General features: G+C 45.6%; 1 protein-coding gene across 2 annotated transcripts in view; it reads right to left on the bottom strand.

Annotated features, from left to right (window-relative positions):
- Nucleotides 1–3,779: 3,779 nt before the first annotated feature.
- Nucleotides 3,780–27,724, bottom strand: part of RXFP1 (relaxin family peptide receptor 1) — a 288,445-nt gene continuing 264,500 nt past the window's right edge. For both annotated transcript variants that reach the window (XM_032955172.2, XM_032955171.2), the window contains exons 18-19: nt 19,392–19,610; nt 3,780–12,382 (exon numbers count right to left, since the gene is read on the bottom strand). In XM_032955172.2, the coding sequence (XP_032811063.1) occupies nt 11,814–12,382; nt 19,392–19,610 (788 nt within the window). In that variant the 3' untranslated portion in view covers nt 3,780–11,813. The remainder of the gene's footprint in view (nt 12,383–19,391; nt 19,611–27,724) is intronic.

The following is a 27,724-nucleotide window of genomic DNA, read 5'->3' as shown; positions in this document are numbered from 1 at the left end:
GTTTTAAACACCAAGGGATCTGGGGGCCCTCACATTGTAAGCGGCGAGGGGTCTGGGGGTCAGTAGTGGTCAGCTCACGTTTTAGACACCAAGGGGTCTGGGGGGCCCTCACATTTTAAGCACTGAGGGGTCTGGGGGACCCTAGTGGTTAACTCACTCTATAAGCAGCCAGGGGCCTAGTGGTCAGCTTGCACTGTGCACACTGAGGGTCCTGGCGTTCAACTTCCTTCGGAATTCTTGGGCCATGTACAATGCGCAGCCTGAGGCTTGGAGGCCCCCTGGCAGTCTGAGGGCGCGGGGCACTGGCCCCGGGACTGGCCCGGTCCGTAATCCAGCCTTGGCTGACTGCAAGCAACAGAGATGCGTTGCAACTGTGTGAAAATGCTATTGCAGATCGCGCCCTATAGCACGGTTGGCTATGTACCGTGCGTAAGAAGTTCAACATGCATATGTGGGAAGCCAGTGCTGTGAATAGCCGTGACATCCATAATTTTCTCCTCTTCATCTTAACAAATGTATGTATTTATGTTGAAGTTCTTTCCACCGTACGTAGCCATCCGTGCTGGGTACATTTGGGTACATTGGTGCCGTCTTCTCTGACTCCTCTGATTCCTTTCCTCATCGTTGTTCAGCGTTCTGGTGAATTCGGCCTAAAGTTAAATGCAAGACAGTGAGGGCGAGCGTTCTGTCTTCCCGTCTACAGCTGCCACGGGTGTGGAATACCCTACATTAGTCAAACTTAAGTCCCTTCCACTACATAAGTCCCATTTGAAAACCGTTTTTGTTTCCTGCGGCCTTTAAATTGAGTTGACCTTGCTTTGTGTCTGTGCCGTTTGCCTTGCGAGGATAATTTTAGTTTAATTGTCTATTGGTACTGTACAAAAAAACTGATTACTTTTAGTGCTCCAAGTACAGGAGGATTGTGAGCAGAGAATTACAATTCGAGCTGTCTCTTCATTTCCATCCCAGAGCAACGGGTTATTTACCAGTTAAAATAAACAGAATAATGAAAACGTGCTGACAACAATAACGATGTCTTTGGTCGATCCGTTGCTGGATGTAGGTCTCCTGATGCTGTTAGTTATGGGAGTTGGTCAGGTTACTTCAGATATCACTCACCACTATTGTCGGGGATCACCATAAATTGGGAATTCAAGTCACTGGTTTCACAGCACAGGGAGACAACAGCTACATTTCCGCTCTTCACTATGGGATAACAGGGTTTGTGGTGTGCAGGGATGGGTGGGGGCTGGAGAAATTAGCATGTCAATGAGCTTGAATTCGTAAACGAAAACAGCACAGGTGGGTGAGTGAAAATAACAGCAGTTAAAACTAGGGCAGAGAACCATCTGAGGACCCAATCAAAACCATCACCTTGTCATACATAGCAGGGGTCACCAAAAGGATTTCCAAAAGCTTGAACAAACACAATATCCAAGTTCGGTTCAATACAGTACACATAATCTGTGATTTGATCCCATCGGGGAAGGATGCGATTTCGGACATACAATGTCCTGGTGTCGATAAGCTGAGTTGTGTCTGCGGCAGCAGTTACATTGGTGAAACGAAGCGACGTGTCTCAGACTGGATTCGCGAACACAAAGCGGATTTGAAACACGGTAAAACCAACACCTCGGCAGTGGTGGATCATTGTTTCAATGCTGTGGGCACACATGACATTGTTTTCTCCGAGACCTCGGGCTACAATCAGTGATTTGTTCATGAAGCCATCTAGATACACAAACACAGACAAAATTTTAATCAAGAAAATTGATTCAGATTGAGCAATCATTGGAAGGACGTGATAAGCCACCTGTGCTATTTTCGTTTAATAATTCAAGCTCATTGACATGCTAATTTCTCCAGCCCCCACCCGTCCCTGCACGCCACAAACCCTCCGCCCTCTTCCCCCCCCCCCTGTGAACTCCTGGAGCCACGACTCTACACCCCCCCCCCCCCCCCCGTGTCTATATAAAGCCAGAACAGCAGCTAATTATTTCTCACCTGATGACGGACGCTTGTGTTGCGACCGAAACGTCGTATTCTTTGATTATTTTTTTCTATCTACGTGACTTTACCGAAAGCACCAGAGAGTACAGAATATTTATACTGGAGGAATTCGATGAGTTCAAAAGCTCCTTTTCACAGATGTTCAGTAGGGACGGGTAAGGACGTTGCAACAACAAACGATACAAAAACACGATAGAAATGCAAAGTACAAGAAAGGTAAACAAATCACCCAAATCTTCTTGGTTCTTTCGGTAAAGTCACGTAGAATGGAAATAAATTAATACAAATAAAACATAATAAAATAAAATCACCCAAACACATACAAATACAATAAAGGCATCTCCATCCTACCAGACCAAGTCCACCGAGGTATTAACTTATTTTAAAAAGCGACCTGGCCACAAATGATAGTTCACCAAAGTGGCTTATCATTTGGACATAGCAGCAAATTAATCTAAAGAGTATAAATGTATGTTTATAAATGTGGAGGGAGAAATCGGGGGGAAAAAATCCACGCGACCACGGGGAAAGAGGCACGCAAACTCCAAACATACAGCAGGCGTCAGGGTCGGGATAGAACCCCCGACCTCCTCCATACTCATCGAGGAAAAGATAACAGATCAAGAACCAAAAAGTGCCCATGAGTTCTGCAAAGAGCCAAGTGTATTTTTATGTATTTATATATTGACAGTTTTCGGCACTGCACGGGACACATTCATTATTTCGCGAACACAAAGCAGATATGAAACACGGTAGGACCAATACCTCTGCCGTTGCTGATCATTGTTTTAACGCAGTGGGCTCACACGAAATTGACTTTTCCAAGACGAAGGTATTCTGCAAACCCATCGGCTATTATCAGAGATTTGTTCATGAAGCCATCCAGATATATAAACACAGACACAACATCAACCGAGAAGATGGGTACAAACTGAGCAATCATTGGAAGGACGTTATTAACCAGGTAAGTCTTAAATGACTGTGATGTTTCCATCCTACCTGCCTATGTCAGCTGTTATTTCTGACTCTCTGTCTTTCTCTCTCTCTTTGTGCATCTCTCTCCGATCTTTATTCCAGTGACCCAGGTGCTGCTGCGGGGTCCACTTTCTACCACGCCCCCTCTCTCTTCCCACCTCCTCTCTCCCCCCCCTACTGCCGAGGCCTATATAACCTCGTGCCACGGCAGATCTCTCGCCTACTTCAGCAGTTTTTTCTTGCTTTGGTTGTCCCACCTGATGACGGTTGCTTGTGTTGCGATTAAAACGTCGTGATCTATTATTTTTCTACCTACGCGACTTTACCGAAAGAACCAAAGAGTATACAGTCATTATTCTTTGCTACTGTGATAGCGTGTTCTACTTTATGCCCCTTCGATTGAGCCGCATGTGGTGGATTAAAAGCCGCATGGGGCTCGGGAAACGCCTGTTGGCCACCGCTGCACTAGAGGGTATTTGGCCTACTCTTCCACACTGGCCAGACATCTTGGAAGAGGTAAGTGTACCCACACTTTACCTCAAACACACGACCTTTCTGATCGTCTAAACTTTAACAATAAAATTCTAACTTTTGAAATAACATTGTTTTTTGTGAAATTACACTTATTTTCAGACCAAAAATTATACATTTTCATCCATTGAGGACAAAATATTTTTTTAATGAGGGATGTTTGACAAATTCTTGGGTTAGTTTCATTCATAATCCTTTAAATTCTGTGGAAACCACGAGCCTCAAAGGCAACAACCTTTGGAAATAATATTACAAACGTCGTGTTGAATGAAATAATTTTATTTTAGAAATAATGTTCAAATTTCAAACAGCATTTAAAATTGTTGAATGTATCATGGCAGAGATGATTATACACTTACTTTATTGTAATAAAATACATTTTTATATTTAGTATTATATGTGAAGGCATATGTATAACATTCCACTTTTTGTATAGTTTAACGATTTATACCACGATTACTTCGATTTATTTTGTGTTGTTTTCCAAATTGACCGATACACATTTGCACAAAGGTAATATATACTGTTCTTCATTATGACATTACAAAGGGTTTAAGATTAAAACAGTGCAATGATGGTTGGTAACGTATACGCATTCCTAAAAAGCACGCAAACATTTTCCTTTTATTTTGTTGTAATATTCACAAAGAAGTATTAATATTTTGGCAAGCACATACTATTTTCTATCAATATATTTTGGCAAACACGTATATTTTATATGAATTTCAGCATATGTTTGTGGATTGTCTTAATTGTCGACTGACCCCCAACATCAAGTGGAAGTTTAAAGCTGACACAGGGCCACCAATGGAGGGCATCGATGTCTCATGCTCATGCGTGTACATGAACCTAGACATTTTTCAAGACATAATAAGACTTTCTTTAAAACACCGTCCCTTCTGAAAGAAGTTATACATATAAACACAAAGTGGCAATTCTCATTTTATTTTAACAAGATTATTTTACTTTAACAAGAGGAATTGTGAATTCTGGGGTAATTTTGCATAGTCATCAGCTCAAGCCAAGTGTCTCAGTGCTCAAATGAGTGTCGGTTGGCACTAATCTACAATGACAGCTCTGAGGCCAGTCGAATAAATTTCACATCCTCATAAGTAGAGGGCCATGACTTCCAGAAAGGGAGACAAATATCGATCAAGCGTTATGATGAGCTGAATCGATCACTGAAAGAAATTTAAGGTCCTGACTTTCCCATTTGGCCAGATTATTAATCCGTATGCAAAATAACCAGGATGACGATAATTCGGGAATTGTCTGGGCATGCAACAAGGTCGATTGTTTTCCACTGATAGTGTCGTCTGGAGGGTATAGCATCATTTTACACTGTGATGTTACGTTCTGACATCCAATCAAGCGCTTTCGTAGAGGTTTCTGGGAAAGGAGTACAGTGGACAGTTGTTTCCTTTTTGTGTTCCGACTACTAATACCTTACCGAGATTAAATAATATGAGCGTCACGTAAGCAAAGTAATGCGAATACAATCCAACACATTTTGCAGAAGCTATTCGCAAAGCAAAAGTATAAAAAATAACTCAAGTACTGTAAAACCAAATGCGTGACCAGGTGACTGCTTCAGCCTTTTGACTTTGAAGGTCAAGTCTGAGTAGAATCAATACTGAGTAGAAGTCTGAGTAGGTCAAGTCTGAGTAGGAAGGTCAAGTCTGAGTAGGTCAAGTCTGAGTAGAAAGATCAAGTCTGAGTAGAATCTGTATTTCCAATCGCAGATTACTTGACAATTACGATGGCAGCAGGGTGTTTTAGAAATATTTACGCGATTTGAAATCGCTATATCTCTGTAACCGCCCATGAATGAAACTCTTACCACTTGAAAGGGTGGGGCATAGAGTTTCAAATGATTACCACTAGATGCCTCTCCCAGCGCACAAACAGCCCCTAGCCTCAGTCATTCGCAAGACAACACTGCCTCAACGTTGGATAGGTCGCACGGGACCCCAAGACTTGGCGCTACACTCTTGGCCCCCAAGATCCCCAGACATCACCACACCCTGCGACTTTTTCGTGTGGAGATACGTCAAAGACCGTGTTTTTGTGCCACCATTAGCGACTAACCTGGATGACCTCAAACATTGAATCATGGCAGCGGTGAATTCAGCGGAAGAAGACATTTTCAGAGGCGTTTGGGACGAATTCAACTATCGTCTCGATGTTGTCCGTACAGCAGGTGGAGGGCACATAGAGCATTTATAAAATGGTTATTAAAACTTGATAACTCATTAAACCGTTCGTAACTTTTTGTGTAATTGTAACATGTTGCCATCGTGAAATATACTGCTTTCAAATTGGGTCCATCCATTTAAAACACCCTGTACAATCCTTTTGTCCATCTGCTACCGGATAGACTATAAAGGCTTCCCCATGCCATGTTCGTCACAGGAGTTGTTTGATTCCACTTCACACCACACTGATCAGTGTATGTTGGTGAAAGGGGAGGGGGGGGTGACGCAGGATTGGTACAGATATCACTCGCTACTAATGATAGCCATGGCTGGGAATCGAATTCATTTTCCTGGGTTCAAAGTGCAGTAAGTTCACGACTGTGCCGACGCTCCACCCCGCAAACTGCTTCTCTCTACAGCTGCTTCCGTAGCGTATACATGCACGGAAGTCGGACTCTGAACCACATCGCATCGATCCAATGAAACCTTGCAAACAAGGGTCAGTTACAGTATTATGAAAACAACATTAAAACTTTGACCTCCCTGGCGAATTCAATCTCCACGCTAAAATATGCAGTGTTATTTTTTTCTTCGTGGCCCTGCGCCAATTGTAGACATTTCCGCATTCACTTGTGGAAAGTCAACAGCAGCACAACTGCTGTTGACTTTCCACAAGTGGTACTAATTTTATTGACAAGCAATAAGCGGCCTGAATCGACCCCTGACTGGAATTAAAATTAGTAAATTCTTCCCCGCTGTTTTGCACTGCATTAACACGTCGCTAACACGAGTGCTCGAGATGTTGGTCACTTGGCGGAACTGCAGGGTTCACGATTGTTAGTTCACGGGGGTTTAAATTCTGGCCAGGGCAAACGGGAGTTGGTCACTGCCCCGCAGGACATTTGCTGATAACAAGTTCATTTTGGCGCGTGCGGGCTTCCTCCTACCATTGTCCCCCTCTTCCATCGTTTGCCCGCTCCCCTTTATAAAACAAAAACCCCTGATACTCCTGTTCATAGTCCCCCACGTGTGTGGGGGCAGTGAGCTTAATTTCTCCCCCATCTTTGTATGCAGGAGTGCCGAGTTTGAGGGCTTTTGGTCCGCAGGAGTTTTCTGTCCCTCCTCCGCCCCCTCTTGCTGCGGTTTATGCCTCGTACCGGGTACATGTTGTCTTGCGAAACATAAATTAAAAACATATTCTGGTCAAGGTCTGGTCTCAGACTGTCATTCCTCCTGGGTCAGTCACCACCTCGTGAGACTATGCCAATTGACTGGAACTTTCTCCCATGGGCACAGGACTGCTAGTGGACATGAGCACAGCTCAATGCTCATTTGGGCATGGGGAACATTTAAGGCAATAATTTAGAGTCCTTTGTCAATCCACCACTGGATAAAGAACCCCCCTCACGTGGTGTTGGTCATGGAGTTTGCTACCATACTTCACAATGCACATCAGTGTGAATTCATTACGAATTGAGCCAGTTTTTCTCTCTATATATAATAGTGCATCGTCTGTCTGTGTTTGTATTGGTGTGAGCACCAGTTGCTCGGCTGATCTGAATCTTCTAATTATGTTAAACAATTGTGGAATTTTCCTTAAAAAATGTATCGACTGAACTTTAAAGTTCCACTTTGAATTACCGTATACTGTATAAAAAATTTGTACTTCGTATTTTTTAGACACTCTTCCCATATTTATGTTCATATTCCTTCACAGTTGTACAATTGTGTGTAACATTCCTGCACAATCGTAGTAATCGCTGTCTCACAACAGCGCGACCTTGTGTCATGATCCAGTTCAGAGTAAGGATTCCCTGGCGATTTTAAACTCTAGAGCAAGGATTCTGAACCTGTGGGCCAACGGCACCACGCAAGGCCATGGAAAGCGGCCCCCCGGGAACTGTTACAAATATTTCGATTACTTTTCACGAAACACCGTTTTTTTTTTTTACCTGCCCATTGCACAACACATACATGGCTTTAAGCATACAGTGAGGGAAAAAAAGTATTTGATCCCCTGCTGATTTTGTACGTTTGCCCATTGACAAAGAAATGATCAGTCTATAATTTTAATGGTAGGTTTATTTGAACAGTGAGAGACAGGATAACAACAAAAAAATCCAGAAAAACGCATGTCAAAAATTTTATAAATTGATTTGCATTTTAATGAGGGAAATAGGTATTTGACCCCCTCTCAATTGCAAAAATTTCTGGCTCCGAGGTGTCTTTTATATAGGTAACAAGCTGAGATTAGGAGCACACTCTTAAAGGGAGTGCTCGTAATCCCAGCTTGTTACCTGTATAAAAGGCACCTGTCCACAGAAGCAATCAATCAGATTCCAAACTCTCCACCATGGCCAAGACCAACGAGCTCTCCAAGGATATCAGGAACAAGATTGTAGATCTACACAAGGATGGAATGGGCTACAAGACCATTGCCAAGCAGCTTGGTGAGAAGGTGACAACAGTTGGTGCGATTATTCGCAAATGGAAGAAACACAAAAGAACTGTCAATCTCCCTCGGCCTGGGACTCCATGCAAGATCTCACCTCGTGGCGTTGCAATGATCATGAGAACGGTGAGGAATCAGCCCAGAACTACACGGGAGGATCTTGTCAATGATCTCAAGGCAGCTGGGACCATAATCACCAAGAAAACAATTGGTAACACACTACGCCGTGAAGGACTGAAATCCTGCAGCGCCCGCAAGGTCCCCCTGCTCAAGAAACACATATACATGCCCGTCTGAAGTTTGCCAATGAACATCTGAATGATTCAGAGGACAACTGGGTGAAAGTGCTGTGGTCAGATGAGACCAAAATGGAGCTCTTTGGCATCAACTCAACTCGCCGTGTTTGGAGGAGGAGGAATGCTGCCTATGACCCCAAGAACACCATCCCCACCGTCAAACATGGAGGTGGAAACATTATGCTTTGGGGGTGTTTTTCTGCTAAGGGTACAGGACAACTTCACCGCATCAAAGGGATGATGGACGGGGCCATGTACCGTCAAATCTTGGGTGAGAACCTCCTTCCCTCAGCCAGGGCATAGAAAATGGGTCGTGGATGGGTATTCCAGCATGACAATGACCCAAAACACACGGCCAAGGCAACCAAAGGAGTGGCTCAAGAAGAAGCACATTAAAGTCCTGGAGTGGCCTAGCCAGTCTCCAGACCTTAATCCCGTAGAAAATCTGTGGAGGGAGCTGAAGGTTCGAGTTGCCAAACGTCAGCTTCGAAACCTTAATGACTTGGAGAAGATCTGCAAAAAGGAGTGGGACAAAATCCCTCCTGAGATGTGTGCAAACCTGGTGGCCAACTACAAGAAACGTCTGACCTCTGTGATTGCCAACAAGGGTTTTGCAATCAAGTACTAAGTCATGTTTTGCAGAGGGGTCAAATACTTATTTCCCTCATTAAAATGCCAATCAATTTATAACATTTTTGACATGCGTTTTTCTGGATTTTTTTGCTGTTATTCTCTCTCACTGTTCAAATAAACCTACCATTAAAATTATAGACTGATCATTTCTTTGTCAGTGGGCAAACGTACAAAATCAGCAGGGGATCAAATACTTTTTTCCCTCACTGCAGTTTCCTTTGTCAAATATTGGTGCTTGGTGGTTAATGGAAATATTTTGACAGTGATCTACGCAGCCAGAAAGGTTCATGAGTACAGCTCTAGAGCTTACCCAGTAAGTCCTACATATAAATAATGTCATACAACACTTTTCCTAATGAACTTCTACGTATGCCCGTCATGTAATTATTACTTTTCTTCAACTATTACTCTCAAAGTGCGCCAAAAAAATGATTATATTCTCAAGTTGATGCGAAACAAGTTAAATATATGTAAAATATTTTACAATTCCTATGGGATACCCACACAATCGGTTTAATAATTCATTTGGTCATTAAGAGGATTTAATCCTGTGGTAAAATGTCCTGCGGGAATTTCCTTATCACTGGAGTTCCGGTATAAAAGGGTGGCGGCTAATGGCTCCAATTTGAGAAGGCAACAAAGCCCCGCTTTTCCCGCCCTCAGGTGACACGTTTAGGACGATTTATTGAAAATTGGAAGGCGATAAGTACAAAACAATGAACGTAACGATTTTGGCACGGTAATTTTTTGTAAAATTGGCGAGGTGCAGGAGAAGGTAAAGTCATGGAATAAATGCGGGAGTGGGGCACCGCCTAAAACATCATGTATCATTTTTAATTACATTACTTTTTAACGGTGGCTAATTTTTTTTAATGTTATTTTTAAAATGCAATTTCACTGTCCTCTCCTGAAAATGGAGACTTGTACTTTAAGCACAAAACATTTTTGAAAGGACGTTACAGAAGCCGATTAGTTAAATGTGTGTTGTTCAGCCCATCGTGAACGATTTACGGATTAACTATTAATTTAACATTTCTGTGACCACAGTGACCACCCGTGCCAAAGTGGTGGTTTCAATAATGGGGTTGGAGATGGCACAAATAAATCCATTGCTTTTCGATTTAAAGCTTTCGTGACTGCAAGGATTCATCTTCTTTGGTTCTTTCGGTAAAGTCACGTAGAATGAGAATAAAATAATAAATTGATAAAATAAAATAACACAATAATATTCTCACGACGTTTCGGCGACAACACAAGCGGCCTTCATCAGGTGAAGGGACGAGACTGTCTGGTAGGACAGCGCTGGAGTGCTGGAGCGCTGGAGTGCTGTCCTACCAGACAGTCTCGTCCCTTCACCTGAAGGCCGCTTGTGTTGTGGCCGAAACGTCGTGAGAATATTATTGTGTTATTTTATTTTATCAATTTATTATTTTATTCTCATTCTACGTGACTTTACCGAAAGAACCAAAGAAGATAAATCCATTGCTGCCACGTCACAGCTACTCGGCAATTCTGCCCGCTCACTCCGCCTGAGAGTCGAATATCCGGGATGGACTCTGCTGCCTTCTCTACCAGAGCCACCAGGGCATCGATATCCAGAATTCTCTTAGAATTTTAAGATAATATATTCCAATGTAAACGTAATGCACATTAATTTATAGGTTTTCTGTAAATGTGATTAATGTACCATCCGTGAAAATGTATTTGAAGCAACGAATAAAGTAACAATAACCTGAAATGTATCATGGTTATTACTGTGGACTTCATAAAGATGTAATATTATTGTTATTATTTTGACATACACCAGTGTATCAAGTTTATTAGGCAAACATTCTGATCACGTCTACGTTTGTACACATGTAAAGGTTACTATACTTTATATTATATACATAGAAAACATGTATTTTATTTTAAGATTTTATTTCAATCAGCTTATTTATAGTCCCTGACTTAGAAATACGCAATTACACAAGTATAAACGGTTTAAATCATATAATTTGTTTATGCTATAAACGCCCATATTTACACAGATGATTTGGCTAAATTTGCAGCAACACTAGAGACTGAGGTTAATGAAGTTTAATTTTGTGACATCCACGTTGCTGTTTCTTTTTTCATTGTCGTCTTGCACATTATCAACAATACTAAAAAAATATCCAAATGTTACCATTGCATGCACACTGCACGTATATAAATAATCGCGTTCTATGACTGCAAACAATATTATTCAGACTAACTTCAGCCAGTGATCGGCATTAACGGTTCACTAGCTTAGACGACAGTGGAATCTAGTGAAAGGGCAATGCTCAAAGTCACATGACTCAAAATAATCGCGGTGCAAACTGAAGGCAAAACGGTTTAGCTTTTCATAAAGCTGCATTTCCAAACAAGAGACCTAGTTGAATTATAAAATAAAACAACAGAAAAACATAAAGACTGAGACCACTTTGAATTATTGGTATAAGAGATGTAAAAGACTAAAACATAATAACCTATTTGTCATGATTATGAAAAACATCGCTGCCAAAGCCACCAATGCCCCACACCTCAACTGCCACTGCCCTCTGTGAGACTCCACAGCTGCTGCACAGGCACTACCCGACCTCTGATGTCCACTCTCGAGAGCGCAACCCCTCCCACATCTGCCTTTGAAATATCTACAACCTCAATTAAATCCATTGCGGGCTTTTTCCCAGTCCTCTGCGCTGCGCGGACCTTCCATCAAGTTCCCCTCGGCGGTGGCGGCGGTAAGATGATCTGATCGATGTTGGAGAAGCGTTTGAGGAAGCTGAACCGGCACAGCGCCACCGTGGACGTGGAGGACGAGGAGGAGGAGGACGAGGACGACCGCGGGGTCGCGCCGCTGGCGCCCGTCGTTGTCATCGCCGTCGCCGCCGCCACCCCGGCCGTCGCCGCTCCGGCCATCGCCTGCCCGGCGGCACCCCCGTTAGTCGTCACGATTGTCGTTGACGCGACGGTGGCGCCGGAGGTCTTGCCGTCGAACGTCTCGAGCCATATGAGCGAGCTGGTGAAGCCGACCTTGGCGTGGCCCTGGGAGGCAGACGGAGGCACGGATTGGGCGCCGCCGGCGGAGGCAGCCGTGCCGGCGACGGCGCCGTTGGCGGCGGCGGAGGCAGCTGCCTCGCTGAGCTCGGAGCGGCGGCGCCAGCGCTCGCGCAGCAGGTGGCGCACCTTCTCACGGAAGTAGCGCGTGGTGAGTGTGTAGAGGATGGGGTTGAGCGCACTGTTGATGGGCAGGATGAAGATGACGACCCACGACGTGATGCTGCCTATGTGCGTGGGAGAGGGAGGGGAGAGAGTGAGAGGAAAAGCATGACGGCGTTCGTGATGGAGCGGCGGATTGGGAAAAAAACGAGGTTAGGATTGAGCTTTTTACGTTTGTCAAAGTTACACATGGTTGTTGACAAGATATTATTAGCAGTCATAACAAACTTCTCCCTGGCCCCATCCTTCCCTCCATCCCTAGGTACCCCCATAATTCCCATTCCCACTAACCTCCCTCCCCCTACCCAGACCTATCGCCCTCCCCTCTTTCCCCTCCTCCTCTCTTATGCCACGATATCACTTTTAGCTACCTGACTGTACCATTTGTAGATACACAGTGAGAGGTCTCTGGGTGTCGCGCCAGCCACAGTGCTGGAGGGGCGCCGAGCGCTGGGTGCCTCAATTGGTGGAGTTAAGGGCACGTGACCGGAAGCGGGGAGCCCCGGCCTTGATACAGCAAGGGGCGTGGCCAAGGGATAAAGGGGGAGCACCGAGGGCATTCGAGGCTCGTTTCGAGGATCAAGCAAGAAGGGGAGCTTGGCTTGAACGCCGCTCGTCGTGAGCATGTAGTTTAGCCGGGAAGCGTGGTCGGTTAGCAAGTGCTACAGACACGTTCGTTAGCTAACACACATGCACATAATGAGAAGCCTAGGACAAGTTAGCTACACTTAACAACAGAATCCGGTGTTCAGTGCTTTGTTTAATAAATGCGTTGCCTCCTACAACAGTGTGTATGCCTCAGGAACGTCACGGCAGAAAGGAGCATCTCAACGAACGACCTCATCTCCACCATCGCTGCTCTCGCAGCTGCCCTGCTGGAGGAGGAGGACGACAACGACGAGATGCTGACGCCGCAGCCGCGGCCCTCTGTGCCTGTTTCCCACTTGTGGGAAATGGGCACTGTCGCCCTGCAAGCGGGGGACGACTGCAGGACGCCGTGCCCACGGACTTCGGTAGGAGCTGTTTCCTGCGGGCAGGAAACCGCAGGAGCGTGCGGCGCACTGGAGCCCGCAAAAATTTTTAAACCGCGGGAAGGCGCTCCTGCCAACACCGTCTTCCCGCCGACGCCGCTGGCTCCCGCCCGTGGACTAAAGAAGCGCCTTCCTTTCGTCCGGGAATTCACGTCAGTGGGCGGCGACTGGGTGGCATTCCAATGCCGCTTTGTTGCCGCCTGCAGCCTCGCGGAATGGACGGAAGAGGAGGTGCTGCGAGCGCTACCTATGGCGCTTGACGACGATGTATTGGCGGCCTTCAACGCCATTCTCGACGAACAGAAGACGATGCTACCGCAAGCCCTGGTGCAAATGGGGGGCGATTTTTGCTCCAGCCTCCGCCAAGCGCCACAAGTTCTCCATGCAGTAAAGGGGGGAAGCAGAGACGCCCCTCGCTTATCGCGCCGCTCTTCTGGCGTCCACCAAGGCGGCCTTCCCCAGGATGGACCAAGTGGAGAGAGACTCCCTGGTCCTGGAAGAGCTGCCGTCGTGGGTCATTATACCGGCCACGGAAGACGACGACATCACCTCGCTCAAGGTCACCTGCTGTCTGGAGGCTCACCTCCGTATCCGGCGATGGGGCGGGGTGATTGTGGGTGCACCTCCGGTAGAGGAGGGAGCAACCACCGGTGGACTGCATCTACAGGTGGGGGTTTCGAGTCGACAGAGAGATGGGTCCATCATCTATTTCAAGTGCGGCCTGCTTGGGCACGTCTCCGTGGGGTGCCGCGTCCGACAAGGAGGATCCTCTTCATCAACACTGGCCGCCGATCGTCACTCCTTCTCTTCACCAGGCCCTAAGGTGGGTCGCAGTACACTACACATGCAGCCCCCCTCACTCACCTCACTCATCGGGTTCAGGGTCAAGGGTTGTGGACTTGTGGTAGGGGGCGTCGCGTTATGTACCTCGCCTTTCGGATCCGGAATCACGGGTCGCGGGATTACGTCAGGGTGGATCGCGTCCCGATCAAGGGTTGGTGGGTGAGGGGTGGCCCAAATGCCCCGTGCAATTGACGGCCCTGGGCCGCTGTATTGTGGCGGCGGGTTCGTCCGCGGTCATAGGGACGGTCGAGGTCGTTGACGTACGCGTCCTTTTTGACACGTGTGCATCGGCGACCATCATCTCAGACATAGTTTTCGAAAGCTTGCCGCCAAAGTTGTGCGCCATTTTATCCGTCGCGATTCCCTGTTTCACCGCGAACGGCCAGTCTCTAGGAATTGTCGGTCAGATTTCAGCCACAATTGGCATTGGCGACATTCAGTTGTCAGGTCTGGTACTAATTTCCAAATCTTTAGCCGTACCCTGTCTGTTAAGGACCAATTTCCTAGGTAGCATGCCGCTCAAAATCCTGGTGGATCAGGGCTCCATTGAGTTGCCGTCGGGCTGCCGCATGGCTTTCTTGTCATTACCAACTTTGTTTCACACAGCGAAAGTGTCGGTCTCTGGCATGGCTAACCAAAGGGTTAAAATTCCCCCCGGGGCGCAGATGCTGATCCCCTTGCAGTTTAAAAAGCACCTAGATCGCAAAACGGCTCCGCACGTGTTGTTGATGGTTCCCTCCACCAGGGCGGTTCACGCACAAAATTTGGTTTATGCGCAGACTTTGGTTGCAAGCGATAGACAACCTTTTATTCAGGTCCTGAATGTCGGTCCAGACGCGTCAGTGATTGAAGAGGGCACTGTCTTAGCTCACGCATCGGCCGCAGGTGGCGTTCATAAAAACGGTGGGAATAAAGGTATTGCAGTGGCTGCGGGGCAGGGTGAGGACGTTGCCGAGGCATGGTTAAACACGCTCTGTTCCGAGAGCAAGGACCTATCTGATGCACAGAGGCTCGAGCTGCGTGCGCTCTTATCGGAACTTTCCGATGTATTTAGTAAATCTAAATTCGACATTGGCTGCACACCTTTATGGTGCCACCACATTGACACGGGAGATTTGGGCCCTTTTCATCAAAACCTGTATCGCCTGAGTCCTGCGGAGAAGGCCCATGTGCGCCACGCGGTGGATGAAATGCTGGCCGCAGACATTATCGCTCCCTCCAACAGTCCATAGGGTGTGCCCATCGTTCTTGTAAAGAAACAGGACGGTAGTTTGAGGTTCTGCGTGGACTTCCGCAGACTCAATAAAGTCTCCGTGGCAGATGCGTACCCACTTCCGCGGAAGGACAACTCGTTGGAAACGTTGTCAGGGGCGCGGTTTTTCTCCACGCTTGATTTGCTGTCGGGATTTTGTCAATTGCTCTTAGATCACAGCTCGAGGCCAAAGACTGCATTTCGCAAGCCCCAGGGTATTTTCGAGTTCAACCAGCTCCCGATGGGATTACACTCAGCCCCGGCCAAATTTCAACGGTTGATGGAGCTAATGCAAGCGGGCCTACAATGGGATGCGTGTTTAATTTATCCCGACGATGTCATCGTGTTTGGACACACGCTCGAGGAGCACCTGCAGAGGTTGCGGGCTGTTTTCCTCAAAATGTGAGCTGCTAAATTGAAGTTTAATCTGCATAAGTGCTACCTCCTGCAGAGATCGGTCAAATACCTAGGCCATATCATCGACGAATCCGAGATTTCGACGGACCCTGACAAAACTGCGTGCGTGCGCACGTGGCCAACCCCCAAGTAGGTGGGTGAGGTACGTAGTTTTGTCGGGTTCGCCTCTTATTATCGACGCTTCGTCCCCAGGTTCGCCACGATTGCAAAGCCGCTCCATGTCCTCACAGCCTAGGACTAGAAATTTCGGTGGGGGGCAGAGGAGAAGGCTGCGTTTGCCACGCTGCACGACAGCCTGGTCAACGCGCCTCCCCTTCGGTACCCTGATTTTTATTTGCCCTTCGTCCTCGATACTGACGCTAGCAATACTAGTATTGGCGTCGTTTTGTCACAAGTGGTGGATGGAGTAGAGCGTGTGGTCGCATACGGCAGTAGGGTGCTTTCTCCAGCGGAGCAACGTTATTGCGTTACACGCTGTGAGTTGCTGCCGATTGTTTTTTTTGTTCAGCAGTGCCGGCCGTACCTCTATGGGCGGAAATTCCAGGTGCGATCAGACCACGCGGCCTTGCAATACACGCTGCGTGTTGAGAAACCGTCCGGCCAGCTGTCCCATTGGCTCAAGGTCATTCAGGACTATGCATTCGAGGTCTCATATAGAAAGGCCGTCCGCCACTTGAATGCTGACGCGTTGTCATGTCTGCCAAACGGTGACAAGTGCGCGTGCACATCGGGTGCGGGACGGTGCAGGCCCGCTGATTCCGCTCCGCCCCGTGAGGTCATTGCTGCGGCCGATGTCGCTCACACGGACGCAGCTGACACATGTGACCACACGCTCGGTCTCTCCAACTTCTGGGACTTGCATGTCCTAGGGGTCCTGGCCGCATATAGATTGGCCTCCCATGCGTCCACCGGCTACTCACCATTTTTTCTTATGTATGGGAGGAAGCAAGATCTGCTCATTGACACACAGCTAAATCCAGATCTGGCTCAAAATAAACTGCCCGACCTTGTACGGGTTACCCTCCAGCGCCTGTTGGAGGATAAGGATGCCTCCCGCGGGAAACTCGGCTTTGAAGCAAGCTGCCAACGAGCGGCAGGTAGGTGCCTGGGAGACTGGGACCAAATGGGCAGTCGGGGAAAGGGTGATGCTTCATTGCCCCAAGGTTCCCGTAGGGACGTCCCCTAAGCTCTACATACCATGATGGGGGCCCATGGAGATCGTCAAGGTAAAAAGGTCCGCAGAGCATCCGCATACAATTCGGTCGAAGGCGCTGGTTTGTACATACGTTGCGCCTCATCATTTTGTCTGCTGGACAACGCTCATTCATCTCAAATCCCTGGGGGCTATGTGTCCAGTGTGCCCAACGAGCCAAGGCGCGCATCCACGGGAATGATGCCTCAGAGATGCTCTGCCTCTTCCCCCTCAGGGTCCCAGCTACTGAGGTCTAGGGAGCGCAAGTCAGGGGCGGACAACCATTGTTGGGTCCTTCCTCTTCGGTCGGGCGGCCTTCTCCTTCGCCACCTGGAGAGGGGCCGCGGGCCTCGGGCCAGCCTTGTCACACGCCGGAACCATCCGCGGAGGTCTCCCCTAACCTGGCTGGGGGCCCGGCGACGAGGACGTGCTTGAAAACTGACCGCTTCCACCATTAACTCTCGCCGGTACGCTGCTATTTATGCACACCATTGGCTGGTGGTCTCGCTCGTGAGCTGGGGTGGGGGAGGCGGACTCGGCCCCGTCCTGTGCTCGTGGAGGGGGGAAGGCATACGTGCGGTGGTGGCACAGGGCTGGCTGTCGGGAGGGCGAATCACCCCTTGAGATTGCCGTCCTTTCTTCTTTTATCTCACGGCTCTTGTGTTGTGTTGTTGGGGCACGTCGTTCGGGGTTATTGTTACACTTACCATTCACGTTACATTTGGGCTCCCGCTTTGTTGAGAAATTGGCGGTGAGACGAGTTGAGGAGTTTTTTTTTGGGTTGTCGGAAATTTTTCTCCTCTACTCCTTCCAGCCACAGTGCTGGAGGCGCGCCGAGCACCGGGTGCCTTGATTGGTGGAGTTAGGGGCACGTGACCGGAAGCGGGGAGCCCCGGCCTTGATACAGTAAGGGGCGTGGCCGAAGGCGGAGTGGAGGTGCGGCCAAGGGATTAAGGGGGAGCGCCGAGGGGATTCGTGGCTCGTTCCGGGGATCAAGCAAGAATGGAAACTTGGCATGGACGCCGCTTGTCGGGAACGTGTAGTTTAGCCGGGAAGCGTGGTCAGTTAGCAAGTGCTACAGACCCATTCGCTAGCTAACACACACGCACATAGAGGGCAGCCTAGGACAAGTTAGCCACACTTAACAACAGAATCCGGTGTTCAGTGCTTTGTTTAATAAACGCGTTGCTCCTACAATGTGTGTGTGCCTCAGGTCGTCATACACTATACATTTATAACTCTTGTAAAGCGCCTTGGATATAATGCGCTATATAAATATAAGATAAGGTAAGATTGTGCAGTGTATTTATTCGGGAAAGCCTCACTGAGTTACTTTCAAGGAGGTGCCTGCGCTGGACCAGAGCCAACAGTGGAGATGATCGCCACCCTCATCGCTCAAATGGAACAAGCAGAATGGGTTTAATGCTGCACATGAGTTTCCGACGTTTTCGTTTTTTAAAATTCAATGTCAAACAGAAGAAAACATGAAAAGGGACTGCATTGGGTTGTGTTTGTAAAAGTCAACGTCTCTCCCCAAATGAGTGTGAGGCAATGCTTGTTCTCCATTAGCAGCCCCGAGCCTGCGGTTGAAATTCCACATGCTTGATGGTGGGGTTCACAAAACAAAAGATATTGAGAATGTAGAAAGTGGTACTCAATGTACAATTCCTAGAGGAATGATGATGATGAGCTGAGTGGAACCTTGACTGGCATTTTAACTCATTGTCTTCCCAACTGTGATTCAAATGGCAACCGTAGCACCATTCAGCCAGAAGATGCGCAGAAGATGGCTATTCTTATAATTAAGGCTACGATTTTGACGCAGTCAGGTCTAGGAAATGTATGGCCGCAATGTGGGGAAAAAAACAACGGCACAAAGGAAGGTCAAGGGACACGGTGAGATGGCGGCTGCTTTGTTGTAAGAAAAAAAAGGTTTTATTTAAAATTAAAAAAAAAACTTTTCAAATAACCGCTTAAAAGTTTTAACAAAAATGCCACTAAGTGGCTAGTTTAAGTCATTCTCTTAAGTTATTTTATTTTGATAGACTCAATAAAAATTTAACATAGGGCTGCTGGTTTTCATCGCGACAGCCCGGTTTCTTTCATCATCCCTCCACCCCCACTACACCCCTCCACCCCCTTCCACCTCCACCGCCCCCACAGCCGATGCAACGCCCCTCACGTCGCACACTGAAAAGACGGCCCACGCCGTCGGGCAAAATTCGAAAAAGTCGAGTAAAGTAAGTGACCACCACCAAGACTTCACTGTGACGTATGCTCAAAGTCAACGTTAGCCCTCTCCGTTGCGAGCCTCATTTCGGTATCGGGGCGTTACACACCGGGGATCTCGGCATGCAGCAGCGACAGCAGCTTGAGCAGGAAGATGGGCAGCCAGCAGAGCGCGTCAGTGAAGACGATGAAGAAGAAGCGCTTGGCGATGCCGATCTCCTTGCTGATGCGGTTGCACAGCTCGGCTGTTTGGAGGCCCGTGCGCCGCACACTGCAGAACATGCTGATGTAGCAAAAGACTATGGTGACGAACGCTATGAGGTTCACTCCTGCACACCGCACAAACAACAGAGGTGTTAGAGAGGACTTCAGCAACGCCAGTGCATGTCAAAGGGGAGCGAAAACAAAAAAAGCAGCGGCAATCCGTCAAATCCTTCATTTCAGAAGCCAACGTGTCTCGAAGCTTAAAACAAGTTCCAGGCAGAGCTCATATCCATTTGTGGCCATGAGCCAGTGGTATAATCTCCACATTTTCGTGAATTCCTGAGGAGGCAAGATATTTCAGGGGTCACACCACTGAGCTGTTATCATGGAGATCCTGCATCTGCATCTGGGATTCAGCCACCCATTATTAAAGCAGGCGCTCGAGTGTATTGAATTGGTGGTTATAGTCCAGACACTAATGACAACATGAACAATTAACCCCATGATACAAATTATTTTTGACTTACTTCTGAGTAGCACGGCTACAACACATACAATTTGTAAATACATTGGAAAATTACATGCAGTGACCACTCCTTAGAGAACATGCAGGAATGCTATCACATCTTAGAGGTGCCACAGTGGCGAGATGTTAACTACCTCGCCCTGTATACAGGAAGTCGTGGGCTCGATCCCGAATCTGACGCCTGTATATTTGGAGTTTGCGTGTTCTCGGAGTCGCGTGGAATTTTCTCTGGGTTCTCCGGGTTTTTCCCTCCATATTTAGAATCAACATGATGCATTTAGAGTATTTGGGTGCTATAATCGTCCACATGATGAGCCACTTCGTTGATAGTTAATTTGAGGCCAGATCACCTCTGAAAAAGAGCTATGTAGCTCAGTGGGCCTGACCTGGTAAAATAAAAAAATTGTTTAGTTTTAGTTGGTATTTAATTGATACGAGAGGTAGTTATTTGGTATCATCTTCTGGGATCACTCCCTGATGCAATATCAGATTTTATTGAGTCACAGAGGTCACAGATGTCCGATGTGTTTTCGGACTGCACCACGCGTTGTTCGGGCGGGGATGTCTGACATTTCAATCCACATGCTCGGAGCTTCTTCCGCTCCGAAGCATTTCATTTCCTGAAGAAGCTGCCAGTACATGCAGCTAAGCATCGGACACCATGCCAAACAACACGTGGGAAAACTTGAAAACACATTGGAGAGCGACGCAGCACACCCGTGAAAGCATATACAGTGACAGAGATTATAATAAGAACAATCAATCAAAACACAATGCATATCCGAGACTCCCATGATTCACAGCACAGTATGATGGAAGCCAACAGTAGTTGCGCTTTGGATGTTTGAATGCCTGCGCTGGAAATGTGGAATTCCTACCACATTTTCTGCATTGCCATCTTTTTAACACGTACAGTTGCATCAGTGAGACTTTGAATTTGGGTCAAAAATTAGTGATGCAAGTGCTGTTCATAAAATGGACTTTACTTTAAGAATAAAATTAATGCCAAATCCCCGTGGGGTGGGCCCTCACCCGGGTAGTCCCTCACCCTCACCCGACTTGTGCAGTACAGACAGTTATTAGAATGATTGCATTTGGTTCATCCACGCGGCAGTTGCTTACATAATAAACACGTGTCCATGATTGTCCGCATTGAAACAGTAGAATCTATTTGCAACGGTGTGGTATATGCGCAGCCATATCCTTTGAGTATCAACAACGGAGCAGTAAGATAAAAGCAGGTCTTTTGATAAGCATTGACAATGTAATTATTTTCTTCCCAGGAAATGCACACAGATAGTTCCCTTTGAATTGTATGTTCTTTCCTGGTGTGTTTGCCATCAAACTGCCTATTGGCGTGTATTCATCAAGATGACGTGCTTGACTTCCCCCAATGAAGTTGTACGCCGTGATGAATAGCATGACTAAATGGACGACGTACAATGTTTACCTTACAGCTAACGTGAGAACATCCAAAGTATTTTCCATCCCGCATCTGCACCTCCCCCCCCAGAATGTGCCAACAATCTATTAGATTACTAGCGGGAAGTACCCGGCGTTGCCCAGGGGCAAAATATATTTCAAACCTTCTCTTAAAAATATAACATCTACATACTATTGTGAAAGCCCAGCGGGCCATTTGTCTGTCCATTTGTCCGTCAACAAAATTAAAAGTGGCTTGCAGAAGTCCAAGAAATTATATAAAGTGGGGGGTAAGTAGTTGATCTAAAAGGTTTCTAAAAATTGTCGACCCCCCCCGCAAAAAATATTTTTACCCCCACGTAGGCATATATACAGTGAGGGAAAAAAGTATTTGATCCCCTGCTGATTTTGTACGTTTGCCCACTGACAAAGAAATGATCAGGCTATAATTTTAATGGTAGGTTTATTTGAACAGTGAGAGACGAAATAACAACAAAAAAATCCAGAAAAACGCATGTAAAAAATGTTATAAATTGATTTGCATTTTAATGAGAGAAATAAGTATTTGACCCCCTCTCAATCAGAAAGATTTCTGGCTCCCAGGTGTCTTTTATACAGGTAACAAGCTGAGATTAGGAGCACTCCCTTTAAGAGTGTGCTGCTAATCTCAGCTCGTTACCTGTATAAAAGACACCTGGGAGCCTGAAATCTTTCTGATTGAGAGGGGGTCAAATACTTATTTGCCTCATTAAAATGCAAATCAATTTATAACATTTTTGACATGCGTTTTTTCTGGATTTTTTTGTTGTTATTCTGTCTCTCACTGTTCAAATAAACCTACCATTAAAATTATAGACTGATCATTTCTTTGTCAGTGGGTAAACGTACAAAATCAGCAGGGGATCAAATATTTTTTTCCCTCACTGTACATACACACCCTACATACAATAGAGTGACTAGTATCTAGTGACTCTACAGTAGTATCTGAATATACTGACTCTACAGTAGTATATATTGACTCTATAGCAGTATCTACAGACTCTATAGTAGTGTAGTGTATGACATACACACAGGCGCACACACAATAAGTTAGAGGCAATACGTTTAATAAACGTCTATGAACACTCTGAGTCCGCTTGGTAGGTGTGGCTTTATATCGCTATGTGCATGCGTGTTAACTAAACAAACGAGTCAGCAGCATATAGCAGTATCTACTGACTCTAGAGTAGTATCTTCTGACTCTATAGTAGTATCTACTGACTCTATAGCAGTATCTGCTGACTCTGTAGTTGTATCTATTGACTGTACAGTAGTATCTACTGAGCCACGTAGTAGCTACTGACTGTAAAGTTGTATCTACTGACTATAGTAGTAACAACAGACAGTAGTAGTATTTGACCCTACAGTAGTATCTACCGCCTGTATAGTAGTAGCTACTAACTCTATAGTAGTATCTGCTGACTCTATAGTAGTATCCACTGACTGTAGTTGTATCTACTATCACGACAGTAGTATATACTGACTGTAGTAGAATCTACTATCACTACAGTAGTATATACTGACTGTAGTAGTATCTACTATCACTATTCGTATATACTGACTGGAGCAGTATCTACTATCACTATAGTATATACTGACTGTAGTATTAGCTACTATCACTACAGTAGTATATACTGACTGTAGTAGTATCTACTATCACTACAATAGTATATACTGACTGTAGTATTAGCTACTATCACTACCATAGTATATACTGACTGCAGTAGTAGCTACTATCACTACAGCAGTAGATATTGACTGCAGCAGTATCTGCTATCACTACAGCAGTAGATACTGACTGTAGCAGTATCTGCTATCGCTCCAGCAGTACATACTGTATCTGCTATCGCCACAGCAGTACATACTGACTGTAGCAGTATCTGCTATGACCACAGTAGTACATACTGAATGTAGTAGCATCTGATATCACTACAGTAGCACATACTGACTGTAGCAGTATCTGCTATCACTGCAGTAGTACATACTGACTGTAGCAGTATTTGCTATCACTACAGTAATATATACTGACTGTATCATTATCTGCTATCACTACAGTAGTACATACTGACTGTAGCAGTATCTGCTATCGCTACAGCAGTACATACTGTATCTGCTATCGCCACTGCAGTACATACTGACTGTAGCAGTATCTGCTATCACAACAGTAGTACATACTGAATGTAGCAGTATCTTCTATCATCACAGTAGTACATACTGACTGTAGCAGTATCTGATATCACTGCAGTAGTACATACTGACTGTAGCAGTATCTATCACTACAGTAATATATACTGACTGTATCAGTATCTGCTATCACTACAGTAGTACATACTGACTGTAGCAGTATCTGCTATCACTACAGCAGTAGATACTGACTGTAGCAGTATCTGCTATCGCTACAGCAGTACATACTGTGTCTGCTATCGCCACAGCAGTACATACTGACTGTAGCAGTATCTGCTATCATCACAGTAGTACATAATGAATGTAGCAGTATCTTCTATCATCACAGTAGTACATACTGACTGTAGCAGTATCTGATATCACTACAGTAATATATACTGACTGTATCCAGTATCTGCTATCACTACAGTAGTACATACTGACTGTAGCAGTATCTGCTATCACTACAGCAGTAGATACTGACTGTAGCAGTATCTGTTCTCATTACAGTAGTAGCTACTATCACTACAGTAGTATATAATGACTGTAGTAGTAGCTACTATCACTACAGTAGTATCTGCCGACTCTATAGTTGTATATACCGACTCTGTAATAGTATCTACCGAGTCTATAGCAGTTAACTACTAACTTAAGTGCCATGGTGAGGCCTAGTCCCGTGCAGAGCCCCCGGCCTCGCCTAGATTGCCCAGCCGGCCAAGGTGGCACCTTGGCAGGCTGCGGCTGGGCTGCTAGACACCCCCCCCCCCCCCCGCTCTACAGTAGCAGTAACTACAAACTCTACAGTAGTATCCACCTTCTCTACAGTAGTATCTACCTACTCTACAGTAGTGTTTACATACTCTCTAGTCGTATATACCGACTCTATAATAGTATATATCCACTCTATAATACTAACTTCACAGAGTGCCGTGGTGAGGCCTAGTCCCGTGCAGAGCCCCCAGCCTCGCCTAGATTGCCCAGCCGGCCGAGTTGGTGCCTTGGTTGGCTGGGGTTGGGCCGCTACTCCCCCAGCCCACCATCCCCCCGCCCGCACTACAGTAGTAGTATCCACGGACTGGGGTGGGTGGGGGGAGAACAGGACATCACACACAACGTTTTTTTGTTGAATTTTGAACGCGAATGAGGATTCCCCGCCCACCGAGTTACCGTTTTCGCGCATGCGCAGATGCGTGCTCTGGCACCACCCTGTGCTTATAAAAGGAATAAATTGTTAATTTAACTACTTTAAACTTGAGAGATGTGAAATACGAATAGCGATTTTTTCATCCCGGGGCATATCGAGTGGTATCCGTGTACTTTTTTGATTCATAAACCCCAGAATTTGTCAGTTAAAAACGTCACAAGGTACCCGCGCAGAGAGACAGATGGACAGACAGACAAAAAGTTACTTATATAGGTAAGATAACTAACATGCGTGCAGTTTAAAGGAAGTAACCTACTGGAAAGCAGTTACAAGTTAAGGTTTCACAAGTAATCTGCATTGTGCGTGAGGATACTTTGCAGGACTCCGTTCAACGACATAGAATAAACTGTGATGATTCTAAAATAAAATATACATTTGTACCAGTGAGATTGACAAATGTTTTTTTCGTGCAAGCGAGATCTGAGCATCTGCAAGTTGCGGTGCGACGGTGTGCTTTCTTTATATGCGTAGTTACTGTCGATTTCTATATCCATAATAGAGGTATTTGGATTAGATCACGAAAATATAAATGTGTCGCTAAACCTGCCACCACCTGACACAGCCAATTAGTAAGGTTTGTCACTTCAAAAAACATCCCACTTCATGACTAGTGCAGCACACCGTTGCATTAGAGAGTAAACCAAGAACATTTACAATTCTAACCCAAAAACCTCTATTATGGATATTGGTCGCAAAAGGCTACACTGTGTTAAACCGATCTCTATATCTTCATCACATCTCCTCCTTCCTGGCTGCTACCCAACCCTGAATGGAGTTTGCGTGTCTCTCCCTCTCCCCGTGGTTGTGTGGATTGACTCACGGGAACAGTATAAACAGCATATAGTATTGACAGATAACGTTAATTTAAGATCTAATTTAATGGCTTGGCCATGCAACAGTGTCAGTTGCACGTACAACCTGTTCTGGTTCTCTATAAGGTCAACTCAGTTTTATGGGTGCCACGGTGGCGAGATGTTAACTACCTCGCTTGGTATTTGGGAGGTGGTGGGTTCGATCCTGATCCCGACCCTGACGCCTGTATATTCGGAATTTGCATGTTCTCCCCGTGGTCGCATGGATTTTTTCTCCAGGTGCTCCGGTTTTTACCTCCACACTTAGAAACATGCGTTTAGAGTTTTTGGCTGCTAGAAATTTCGACATGATAAGCCACTTTGCTGACCAATCATTTGTTGCTAGGTCGCTTCTGAAAAAGATAAAATAAATGTATGTGTTTATATTCTTGGTTCTTTCGGTAAAGTCACGTAGAAGGGAAACAATAAAATAATAAAAATATAAAACCATAAAATTCTCACGACGTTTCGACTGCAACACAAGCAATCATCATCAGGTGTGTGATTGCTTGTGTTGCAGTCGAAACGTCGTGAGAATTTTATTGTTTTATATTTTTATTATTTTATTGTTTCCCTTCTACGTGACTTTACCGAAATAATCAAGTTTATGAATCCCTGCAGTCACGAAAGCTTTAAATAAAAATATATTTATAGTTTTTTGTAATTTCATTACCTTTCCTATACTTTGCACTCCTATCGTGTGTTTTTTTATTGTTTGTGGTTTTAACGTTCTGACCCGCCCCAACTGGACATCTGTGAAAAAGAGCTTTATAGCTCATTGGATTCCTCCAGTATTATACACATAATTTTGGTAATATGTGCCTAATGCCTGACACTCTGTACACTGTGTGTAATGCTGGGTAGGCTACGTGGATCCGACTGAAGTCACAAATTATCCAATAAAATTTCTGCACCATGCTAACACCATCTGGAATGCCACACGTCTAGTGATAGGTGAAATGCACCGTAATTTTGTTGTGGCTGAAAGCATTTCAGAATCCAATCGTGGAGATGTCTTCATTCTCAGAATGTATCTGGCACCGTCTGATGTCAATTTACCAGTTATTTAAAAGCGAAGACAGTTTCCAACCATTCCTGCATTTGCTATCACTGTCAATAAGTCACAAGAACAAACTGGTTTTGTTCCCATGGACAACTTTATGTCACTTTGTCAAGATGTAAAAATCCAACTAACATCATAGTGCTGATTTCAACAAAATTAATCTCAAGGAAAACTTTTGGTAGATGATCGCCAATTTACACCAAATGTGATATATAGACATTTTTGATTAAATACATTCAATACAATCTTAAAATTGTACTGCTACAGTCAGTCTTTTTCATGACATTAGATTTTTATTAACCGGTCACGTGACGGACAATTACACTAATAAATCAATATTCTGATACGTTCTCTATCTCAATCCGTCCAAAACATCATTCATTTTATTTGCAGCCTCTCGCTCTCACCATGTCCTTCCCTTCTCTCTCCCCTCACTGCTGCTTCCTCTGCCCTCAACCTCGGTGTAATCTTTCACTCTTCCCGAATTTTTCCACCCACATCGCCACTACTACTCGCATCTGCCACTTTCATTGATTCAATATCAGAAATCTAATTTCATTTTCTGCTGCCAGACTCCTGGCTCATGCTCTGATATATATATATTTACCCGGTTTGGACCACTGAAATTCTCTTCTTAGTCTTCCTGCCTACGCTCGCACTTCCCTGCAAAAAAAATGCTTCCGCGCGGGTTATTTTCAATCAACCATTTAGTTGTCTACTTCACCGGCCTCCCGTTGACTGCATCGCTTCTTTTTAAATGGCTTACACTCGTCTTTAAATCTCTCCACGGCTTTGCCCCACTTCATCTCGCTTCTCTTATCTCTTTTTATGTCCCCTCGTCCTTTTCTTTCACAATATTCTCTGTCTCTGTCTTTGTCCCTCTTTCTCACCGTGCCCAATCTAGTTTTCCCACCTTGCACACCACCACTGGAGTAAATGTACCCTGTACATAAAGCAGTTCCTCTCGTTAA

The sequence above is a fragment of the Petromyzon marinus genome, chromosome 16 (assembly GCF_048934315.1).
Source record: "Petromyzon marinus isolate PM22_M1 ecotype Great Lakes invasive population chromosome 16, UKy_Petmar_22M1.pri1.0, whole genome shotgun sequence".
NCBI classification, from domain to species: domain Eukaryota; kingdom Metazoa; phylum Chordata; class Hyperoartia; order Petromyzontiformes; family Petromyzontidae; genus Petromyzon; species Petromyzon marinus.
This window is presented reverse-complemented; position numbering and strand designations above follow the sequence as displayed.